Here is an 11,535-nt window from a genome sequence, read left to right on the forward strand (position 1 = left end):
TGAGTGGAACCTGTCCTGTTAAACCGCTGTATGGTCTTGGCCACAGTGGTGCAGCTCAGTTTCAGGGTCTTGGCAATCTTCTTATAGCCTTCGCCATCTTTATGTAGAGCAACAATTCTTTTTTTCAGATCCTCAGAGTGTTCTTTGCCATGAGGTGCCATGTTGAACTTCCAGTGACCAGTATGAGAGAGTGAGAGCGATAACACCAAATTTAACACACCTGCTCCCCATTCACACCTGAGACCTTGTAACACTAATGAGTAACATGACACTGGGGAGAGAAAATGACTAATTGGGCCCAATTTGTGGACATTTTCACTTAGGGGTGTACTCACTTTTGTGGCCAGCGGTTTAGACATTAATGGCTGTGTGTTGAGTTATTTTGAGGGGACAGCAAATTTACACTGTTATACAAGCTGCACACTCACTACTTTACATTGTAGCAAAGTGTCATTTCTTCAGTGTTGTCACATGAAAAGATATAATAAAATATTTACAAAAATGTGAGGGGTGTACTCACTGCTGTGAGATACTGTATAGATAGATATTATCAAAGACAACTTTTTGTAAAGGTTTTGATTTTTTTTTAAATGTTGGTTTGAAATGTCAGTTTTTGCATTAATTTTACTACAGTTAAACCTGAACACAGAGAAAGACATTTTGTTACACATAACATCAAAATTCAACAAAAGTAACAAAAATTAACAGGATTTTTTTTTTTTAGACTAATCAATTTAATCTGATTTCAGCCTCTTATTTGAGTCTTCTGGCTCAATTTTGCCATATTGTTACAGCTACATCAGTTAATTTGTGTGTGTATGTGTAGCTAAGGTATCCCAGGCCACCTTTCTCCCCCTAGCGACGGACATGTGTAAAAGTAGGCCTATTTGAATTTTGGCAAAATGTCCAGTTTGTTTATTATTTACAGTACATACGTCTTTAAAAAGTACATAAAGAGATTTATTTATTTTCCATTTGATGTTTGAATTATTACGTTGACTGTTTTGAGTTGTGTGTGTTTGTAATGAAGGCTGGCCTATAGTGTGTTGTATGTATAAATATTTTTGGTTTTCTTTCTCCAGCAGGCTAACTTTAGGATTGCTATCCACCATTTGACTTTGGGCCACAAAACCTCTTTGGCTCGACATACTCATTTCTTTCTAATTCCCATGATTATTCATGAACTGTGCCAAGTAAGTACTTTGTTCATTAGTTGTCTTGGTTCTTGGCTGTTACTGTCTTGGAACTTGGCTTTAACTGTTTCTTCTCTGGAATTCTTCTTATTTGACTTTGTTCCTTTCTTTCAGGTTTTTTGAGTCTTAGCAATCAGTATTTCCCAGATCAAGGTAGGCCAGTTCTCCTAGATGAAGCAGGTTGAATTAAATTAACTGGTAACTCTTTGCAATAAGGTTCAAGGTTTATTAACATCAGCTAATGCATTTGATATCATGAACTAACAATGGGCAATATTTTACAGCATTTAGTAATTTAAATACTGTTAATTTACATATGATAATATTTTTTTATATTTTAGGATGTATAAATTAGCATCAATGTATTGAACAAAGTACGGAACAAACATGAATGACCTATAAACTAGTATTATTATAAATAGTAGTATTTTTCTTGTAAACAGATATACACTATTCAATGGCCGAGCATAAAGACAACAGTGTAACTAAGATTTATGGGCAGGAACCTGGAGAAAAGAAAAAAAGTAAGTGCAATTAAACTTTTTTGATTTGTTGATAAGGCCTACGCTAAGAATATTTTGCATTGTTAAAAGTATCCATTCTAATGGTAAGAGTTGATAATGATTAATAATAACAAAGATTTTAACCTCAACAAATCATGAAAAATCATGTGTCTGCATTCTGATTCACAAGCTCTTGATTTGATTTCATTTCCATTTGATTCAATACTACATTTGGATATATATCAGGTACAGTACATCTCTCACAGTCTGTCAAATAATGCTGTGAACTAGGGAACTCTCTCAGTTATTAGTTTGCTATAACTGTCAGTACTTACTCAGCTTCTTGCTTCTTGTCGTTCCAAATCCATAAGACTTTGGTTCGTCTACAAAACATTAATTAAGATATTTATAATTAAACCTGAGAGGTTTCTGTCCCTCCATTGAAAGTCCAGGTAACTAAAACTTCATAAGCTCTTTAAAGTGTCTAATGGAATTTTTTTTTTATAAAAAAAAAAGAAAACAAAAAATTAAATCATTAAAAGTTATGGAAGAATAAAGGTAAAATGCTGCATGATGTAGATTAATGACTTTATTTATATTTTAGGCAACGATCTTCAGCTACAACATGATTATAAGGTAAGGTAATGCATTTCAATTCAGTCATAATCTTATCATGATATATGTAAGCAATAAGGAGAGGCCGTGCTGTATTGTGAAGTGGAATGCCTACAACCACTTCAAGCCGTGCTGTATTCACAATATAGCACGCCTCGAGTACCTTATTGCTTTTATGAAACGGTTACCAAACAATACAAATATTAAACCAACAATAAATTCATTAAATGCTATCCTTCCACTAAAAAATAGTTCCTGACAGTGACAGTAAATGACAAGAGAATGTTCCTAGGTGTGACCAGAGCTGTTGAAAACCAGAGTTGTGGCACTTTCATAGACTTCCATAGGAACTGAGAAATGCGGAAGTAAACTGTGTCATGGAGCAGCCAATAGTTCCAAGTAACCAATAGTTCCAGCATTAAAGCCCATTCATTTCAGTGTTTCTCAAGGACACTCGCTGGTAAATTGAAGAAATTACTGCATTTTTTCTATTTTTAATGCATTTGTTAACCTCTCAGAAATCTAACCAGTAGTGCTATTTTATGAAGCACGTTATAATTAATGTTTATCATTAGATAATAGATAGTTACAGTATAATTGCAGTTAGATAACATGAGCAACACTTTAATATCGACCATAACTTGATTCTAGTTGTCATATTTTCAACAGTTTTTAGTCTTTCTGCTATCTTTCTCCTTGTAGGAGTTTCTGTGAAGCCTGCCCATTAGGAATAACCTAGCGCCTCACTGGATATTTTATATAATTCTCTGAACGCTGTTGGTTGCTTTGTTTTGTTGCGAATCAGCTCATGGGGAAATATGAATAATTAATCATAACTAGTTATAATTAATTATAAATATTTAGATCCGCTGTAGATATTTACTTGACCTCTCAGGGTCAACTGTCTGTCAATTCTAAGAACGTTAATTTCCTGATTAAGGTAAATAACTTTCTTACTGTACAGTTCTACAGAGAGCCTGTAGCATAAATCGGCATGATTAAGGGACTCCAGTTATGAGCAAACAATGAACAACGTCAAGTGTGATACAAGTAAGAATGTGGAACAGCCGGGTTAGACTCTCACTGGTGAGAGTGCAGGTTGTTCCAGGGATTGCCGGGAACTGTTATATGATTTCTGTAGTGTGCAGAGAAATTTCCGACTGACCTAGTGATGATGGCAGGAGAGCGGCAGGTGGTTGTTAGCCCTCTGCTTTGCTCAACGTCACTAGAAATCTGATGTTTGCGGTGTCGCTTGGCTCTTGTGGCAGCACCGACTTGAGCTTGCCTGAGTTGTGTTGGTCGAGGTTTCGCTGATGGGCATGTGGGCCCGTTGCTCAACCCAACGTTGTCTGGCTACTTCTGGGGTGTCGACCGGTTTCAAGGGATGCTCCTCCCTTGGAGGAGTCTGATGCTGTGTTGCGTCAGGCAAGGAGTCAGAAGTTTGTCCTTCTCAGTACTCCTTAGTTGAGTTTTGTTCAAGGAGCTCTTTTGCAAGTGTCAGCAGCTCCTCTAACCCAGAAGTAGGCGTGTCCAGCTGTCCTTGTGTAGCCTCCGTTCGGCACCTGTGTGAAGGGTGTGGAGGAGGATGTTGTGGTGGACTGCTGTTGGACATACCGTGGTGTTTGCAGGATGAGAATGAAAAATGGTGTGTCTGATTGGTCCAGACGCTACAGTTTTTTAAACAATATTTAAAACTTCATTCTTGGGTTAAATTCCGTATTTGCTTGCATTCATTAATATTCACTTGTTGTGTTTTTGAATATCATAAAATAACAATAGTGTGTGATTAACCTTTTTAAATTTAACATTTAAAAAAAATCTAAACTTACCAAAATCGAGTGTTTGATAATGTCTAAATACATATTCAAATGCAAAACCTGAAAAAAAGTAATCAATTATGACCTGCAATAATCTTTTCAGCAACTAATCTAGAGCTGTATACATGTATATTTATTAAACAGCCATACGGTTAAATCAAGGCATTACATATTAATATTATTTTTCCAGTCACCAAATGCCTCTGATTTGCCTTTTTTGCACTGGAATTTAAAACTGTTTCTCTACTTTAACCTTAAATGCTACACTAATTGTAATAAATTTAATAAATGTATTAGAAAATATTATATTTTAAATGGACATTCATGGATCATAATTATTGCACATATTATTTGATACCAAAAATATCCTCATAATATTAACTAAATATTACTAAACTAAAATATAGTACATTTATTTAATTGATAAAAAGTTACACTTAAGGTGTTCAGTTACATTTGACTGCCAAGGAGAATGAGAACTTTTTAATGCTGTCTCTTTATCACTCCCCAGAATAAAATACTACTGTAAATACTACTGTAGTTACCACAGTAATCAATGCACAATCAATCAATGCACATGTGTCAAGATTTACAAGAAATTGCTGCAAATACAGTGAAACTGCTGTATATCCTGCTTAAACCCATTGAAACAGATTGACAGCGTAGAGTTGTTTGGAACTATTGAGAGCTCCATGAACCATGTGACTGCGTGGAGGCGAGATCAAAGCATGTCGCAACTCTGGTTTTCAAGGGCCCTGGGTGTAACATGCCTCATCTTATGGAGTTCAAATAAAAACAGAGAATAGGAACTGTTCTCTTCTGCTGTCCCATACAGAAAAAAATATATATTTTCAAATATATTTCAGAATTTACAAAAAATGCCTTCAAAAGGGTCTGTTACATAAAGCAACCCCACTTGTAGGAATTACATGTTATATGTACATTTTACATGTTACAAGTTATATTACATTTATTCAAAAGTTTATCCACGTAGAGAAGTATTCCCATCCTTAAAAAGAATGCCTTCCACACCTCCACCTATTTATGCCTGTTTAAATGATGATTTACCAGTGTCCTTTTTTTTTTGGAGTTCTTTTAAAAGTTTGTCAATACTGTCAACAGAGACTAATGTGCATTGAATCCGTAACATTCCTTTAATTAATGTCTTATATTAAAAATATATAAACATTCTCAAATAGAAATTTAATTTACTCAAGACAATTAAAATGCTTTTTAATAATTCAGCAGAGAAAAGATGTCATGAAAGGAGAACTGGAAAAAGAACCACCCCAATATGAAGACAAGGATCAGATCAATTTGGAAAACATCAATAAGCTCTTCTGTAGACTCAAACTCGGTGATAAAAACTCTTACAATCTGAGGTCAAGAGACTTTCTGCAGGTAGCTCCATCGATACAAAGGCACGAACCATGTAATGAGAAGAATTTGGTTCAAACTTATATACAAGGGCTTCTGATGGCAGATTACAAAGCAAGATACATTCCAATAGAAGAAGACAAAAGCGAGGCGCTTAAAACGAAAGGCACCATGGTTTCTGATATTGTAGGGGGTAATGCCTTTGAAAAAATTTTTAAGAGACCTGCGCATGTTGATACAGGCAAAATACAGCCCATTCACCCAATGGACATTCAGATGGCAGTGTTTCACTGTGCAGATCATATCCTTCGTCAACTTATGGTAACAAAACTTTCACAATGTCAGTATGCTCTTCCTCTGCTTGTACCTGATCTGTTAACCCAAGAGATTGAATTTCCCCTGTGGACCTTCAGGCAGTTTAAGAAAAGCTGGAAGTCACACAATGAAAACATAATTAAAAACCAGACAATCTACAAGGCTGAGACACCTATGATTGCCTTTTTCAGGTTTTCAGCAGTTTCTTCATCCAAGTCCGAATTAATGAACAACTTGATCAATGAACGGCATGACACATTCTTTCACAGACACTGCCGTGGAAGCACCAAATCCCGTCTGCTGATGGATGGAGTGGTTGAGATCGCCTGGTACTGCCCGTCTGGAGAGAAAACCGATAAATTCCCAGACTGTATTGCCTTCTGTAATCTTCATGGCGATGCACAAGAAAATGAGACACAGCTACAAATTCTGACTGAAGAGTCCTCAATCAATGTAGTACTTCTGCCAAATCTTGATGAGAGTGACAAAAGTATGACAATAGTAGAAAAGCTCTACAACAACGCAAAGCCTCTCATTTGCCTTCTGACTGAAGAAGACTCAGTGGTTTCCAAGGTACAGGAAGGCAAATATACAATTGGCTTGAATAAAAGAAGTAGATCAGATATATCAGAGGAACTTAGAGGAACCATCAATGAGTGCCTCTCGAAATCACTGTCAGTTTTCAAACTTGAGAATATGGGCGAACATTCAGGAATCACAGTGGATGAGAACGATGCCTACTGCAGGAGAGGAAAAGAGGCAGCAGAGCAGATGATGAAACTACTGGAGACAAAGGAAATGTCCAAAATCAAAGAAACATTTCTGCCTTGTCAGGGAAAACTGTGGCATGACTGGTGTCTAAAGAGCAAAGAACTACATCGACCTCAAGGGGATAACATTGAAATGCATAATAGCCAAAAACAAACAGAAATGCACAAAATCCGTGAGCAGCAGAAAGAATTTGGCCTCAGTGAATTCTCGAAGTTGTTTATCAAAAAACTGAATCCCATGAATGCTGATGAGAAGATGTATTTCCTTAAATGGCTGGGGATCCTCCTGGATGAGTACACTTCAAAAGATCTCTGCCAGCTTCATCATGAATATTATGAAAAATGGTCAAAAGTGCTGGATTTGAAAAAGGAACATGATAAATCTGAGCAACTGACAGTAGAACAGATACATCTAGAAAAGCTATCGGAAAAGCTGAATGCAGCCACATTCGGCTTGGAGCACATACTAAGAGAAATTGGCCAGATATATGAATCAAATATATCTGTGAACAAGAAGAATAAAGGATCTGGATGTAAACTAGATATCAGGCCTCTTCCACAGTTTGCTGCAGAGCTCATGATCTCCGGATACCCACTGGAGCTGATGGATGGTGATGCAGCTCATGTGCCTCTCATTTGGGTTCAGGCGGTTCTAGGGGAACTTATTCAAATGCTGGGAGACCCAAGAGTATTTGTGTTGTCAATTTTGGGGATCCAGAGCACTGGGAAATCCACCATGCTGAATACCATGTTTGGACTGCAGTTTGCAGTCAGCGCTGGTAGATGCACCAAAGGAGCCTTCATGCAGCTGGTCAAGGTGTCTGAGGAACTAAAAAAACAGTTAAACTTTGACTACATTCTTGTTGTAGACACTGAGGGTCTTCATGCTCTAGAGTTGCCTTGCAGGTCATCAAGACATCATGATAATGAAATGGCAACGTTTGTGGTCGGTCTTGGAAACATGACTTTGATCAACATTTTTGGTGAGAATCCAGCTGAGATGCAGGACATCCTTCAGATTGTTGTTCAAGCCTTCCTGAGGATGAAGCAGGTACGACTGAACCCCAGCTGCATGTTTGTACATCAGAACGTTGGAGACATCACAGCGGGCGAGAAGAACATGGTAGGGAAAAAACACTTGCAGGAGAAACTAGATGAGATGACTCAACTAGCTGCTAAAGAAGAAGTCTGTGGTGCAGAATGTTTTAGTGACGTCATTGAATTTAATATAAAGACTGATGTGAGGTACTTTGCCCAGCTCTGGGAAGGCAGCCCACCCATGGCACCACCCAATCCTTGTTACAGTGAAAATGTGCAGGAGCTTAAGAGCACTATTCTTTCCCGTGCCTCAGAATATAAAGGGTTGACACTGGTACAATTCAAAGATCGTATTGGAGACCTCTGGAACGCTCTTCTGAATGAAAACTTTGTTTTCAGCTTCAAGAATACTTTGGAGGTTGCAACATACAGAAAATTAGAAGAGGAGTACACAAAGTGGACCTGGAGTCTCAGAAGTGCCATGCTGGAGATTGAAGACAAATTGCACAACCGAATCAACAACAGGCTACTCCTTAAGGTTGAGAGTAGAGACTTGGAAAAGGAGATGGCGGAGACCAATGAAGAGGTGAAAAAGTCCATGAAACATTACTTTGAAGAACACAAAGAAAGGGATATGTTGATTCAGTGGGAATTGAAATTTCAAGAAAAAATCACGCACCTGCATTGGGATCTTGTAAGGGACGCAAAAAGAAAACTAGAGAACATCATCTATCAAAGGAAAGCTCTCTTCAAACTGGATGGAGAGAAAACTCTGCATGAGCGAAAACTCCTTGAGAAAAGCAAAGAACTTGCATTAAGCCTTAAACAACAAGGTCGAGATGAGAATGAGTTGAAGGCACAGTTTGATTCTGTGTGGGAAACGTGGGTCTCTCAGTTGACAGGGGATGTTCAACCTTTTGATGATCTTAACTTAGAAAGTGACATAATTACAATAATATCTGAAATTCACGAAAAAGCACTTGTGTGCGACAGATTAAATAAATATGAACACATACATCAAATCACTGATTTTACCACATATGTAAATCCCATCAGAAAATCCTGGGTGAGCAAAAAATGTGGCCTTCCACCAGAAGAACAAGAGTCAATACAAAAACTGTTTAACAGTATTTTACATAAAACTGTGAACCAGGTGAGGTCAAAACCAGTTGCAACGATGGGATACAACAAAAGCTACATTCAAGAAATTGCTAAGCTTGTAAAAATGAATGTAGAAAACCACAAGTGCATAAACGCACAATATGAATTCAAGAAAGAGTTCACAGTTGACCTGACAATCAGTGCTTGTAAGTGGGCAGGTGAGAGGTTTGCCAAGCTCCATCAGGAGTTCAGAAACACCAATGATCCCTTGATTTATTTAGAGAGAAAGAAACCAGAATACTACAGTGTGTTCCAGGGATTCTGCAAAGGTGCAAAATCTGTTACAGTATTTGGAGCCTTGATTTGTAGTGAGCTGAAAACCCCCATTCTCCAGAGTGCCTACAACAAGACTGCAAATGATCTAGCAGGAGAGATGCAGACAAATATTCCAGCTTTCAAAGGCAACAGGTCAAACCTGGAGAAATACATTCTGAAAGCACTAGCAGAGGAGGAGGACTTTCCAAAGTTTATTCAGTACATACATTTTCCAAGGAACCACTTTGAAGATTTCATCAAAACTGAAGTGAAATCTTATATTACAGGGCAGAACTCCTCAGCTCTTGCAATGATTAATGGGAACATCAAGCAAAAGGGGCAACGTGTCATCACAGCTGCTGAAATGGCAACAGCTAAAGTCGTGAATAAAAGTGGAGATGCCAATATGTGGCTGGAGATCTTCTCAGACTGTCTGAAAGACGAGCTTGAATACAGTAAAGAACATCTCACTGGCAACTGCTGTCAGGACATCACTGATTTTGAACTTCTAGTGGAGGTTGTGAAAAGAGAACTTCATCCCATAATAGCAGAGTTGAACAGAGACTTAACAAAGCCCTCTGATATTAAAATGGAAATGTTCAGGGAACCACCAGATGACTTTTTGATTGAACATTTCTGCCAGTGCTGCTGGGTCCAGTGTCCCTTCTGTAAAGTTGTCTGTGTTAACACAATGGAAGACCATCTTGGGGATCATATTGCTCCCTTCCATCGTAACTGTGGGATGAATGGGATGATTTACAAAGGAACAAATAATCTCTGCTTGACATTCTGCACATCTTCAGTGGCAAGTGACAAGTGTTACTTTTTCCCGGATATTCAAAAAGATGACACAGTTTTATGGAAAGAGTACAGAACAGCAGGTCCAGAGTTTGAGAACTGGTCCATCACGCCTGATCTCTCAGAGCTGCCATACTGGAAGTGGTTTGTGTGTCGATTCCAGACTGATTTGGAAAAGTATTATAAGAAAACTTTCAGTGGTTATGGTAAGATTCCATATGAATGGAGATCCTACACAAAAGAACAAGCTATAGAGAGTTTGGAGAAATACCTGTAAGTTTAATCGCTGCCTTAAATTTTTAAATAAACTGTGAAACCACAGTGTCCTGTAAAGCCTGGAGTTTACTGCCAATAAGTTTTATTGTTCTCACAACTTTCTAAAGGCCTTTTTATGAAGAGATGTCATTATAATTACAATTATGGCAGATTTGTAATTATTTTATACAGACATTATATGTACCATTAGTTTGTTTTTACGTTCCAGAGTGTTTTTAGTGTTTTTTTTTTTCAGTTAAATAATTTCAAAAAATATTTTTTTCTACTTTATGTAGATGTAGTTTGTACCGACATTGTTACCTGTAACATCATATTATTAGTATTCCAATGAAATTACTGTGTACTGTGCTGTTTACTTCAGTGATTGCAATAAAGTTTTTCTTAAAATTTTATTATTGTAAATGTTTCTTAAGAGTCAATTATTTACAGGACAAAAACAATTTTAAGGTAAGAAATTATAATTTCAGGTTTATCTCATAATTTTGTTTCCACACCATTGTTTTTCTTTTTTTTTTTCGACTATGAGGGGTATGCTCAAAAACTCTTGAAAATTGGCACACATGTTGGAATCGTCAGCTATCAAGGCCGGGAAGAAAGTCTCTCTCCAAACTCATTTAACATTATCTCAAGACAATGAGGATGCAAAATTGCTAAGGGATTTATTATATCTTGAACGGTTTGGCCGTGGTGAAAAATGAAAAACAGGAAGTTTGTTATAACTTTGGCATACATTGGCTGATTTTGATCAAACTTCAGCAGTTTGTTCGTTGTATGAGGCCAATTACATAGATGTGACTATTAGGATTCAAAGTTATAGCGCCACCAACTGGCAGCAGGAAGTGTCATTTTCAAAATGCTTTTTAAGCAGACTCTCATTTTTACCTGATTTGCTTCAAACTTCAACTTTGTCAAAACACGGCAGATGTAAAACTGCGAAGGGATTCTTGATATCTTAAATACTGTTGCCATGGCAACACTTCAAACTTTAAAATTCTTCTTCTATATATATTCTTCTTCTATATACTCCTCTAATTGCTGTGATATGATTTACACCAGCTTTTGTCAACATGATGCCAAAACACTGAGGTACCAAAATTGTGAACGGTTTTTGGATATCTCAAACGGTGTTGCCATGGCGATTTATTAAAATAACGGTAAAAAAGTAAACAGGAGTTGTCTTACAGCCTATCTTTAGGATAGGATAAGAAAGCCTAATCTTGTTTCTCTCAGTTTCCGTCAGTTAGAATGACAAATACATAGAATTAGTTAATATGTACTGTACTAGTAATATGGTTTTACATAATTATTTCACAGATCCTTTTTTAATTAAATGTTTTGGTTACACTTTACAATAAATTCTTATTTGTTAACTATAAGGTCTCATTTGTTCATTTAATTGTTAGTTAATTAGCTCACT

General features: G+C 37.0%; 1 protein-coding gene across 4 annotated transcripts in view; it reads left to right on the forward strand.

Annotated features, from left to right (window-relative positions):
* The window catches only part of LOC107672128 (interferon-induced very large GTPase 1-like), an 11,929-nt gene extending 1,525 nt beyond the window's left edge, over positions 1 to 10,404 (forward strand). The window contains exons 2-6 of one of the 4 annotated variants that reach the window (XM_016465214.1): positions 1,083 to 1,193; positions 1,308 to 1,391; positions 1,637 to 1,717; positions 2,301 to 2,332; positions 5,374 to 10,404. In XM_016465214.1, the coding sequence (XP_016320700.1) occupies positions 1,651 to 1,717; positions 2,301 to 2,332; positions 5,374 to 10,119 (4,845 nt within the window). In that variant the 5' untranslated portion in view covers positions 1,083 to 1,193; positions 1,308 to 1,391; positions 1,637 to 1,650 and the 3' untranslated portion in view covers positions 10,120 to 10,404. The remainder of the gene's footprint in view (positions 1 to 1,082; positions 1,194 to 1,307; positions 1,392 to 1,636; positions 1,718 to 2,300; positions 2,333 to 5,373) is intronic. The other 3 variants (XM_016465215.1, XM_016465213.1, XM_016465216.1) reach the window with 3 other exon arrangements.
* Positions 10,405 to 11,535: the final 1,131 nt, after the last annotated feature.

This window comes from Sinocyclocheilus anshuiensis, unplaced genomic scaffold (assembly GCF_001515605.1).
Source record: "Sinocyclocheilus anshuiensis isolate Anshui unplaced genomic scaffold, SAMN03320099.WGS_v1.1 scaffold12, whole genome shotgun sequence".
Taxonomy (NCBI): Eukaryota; Metazoa; Chordata; class Actinopteri; order Cypriniformes; family Cyprinidae; genus Sinocyclocheilus; species Sinocyclocheilus anshuiensis.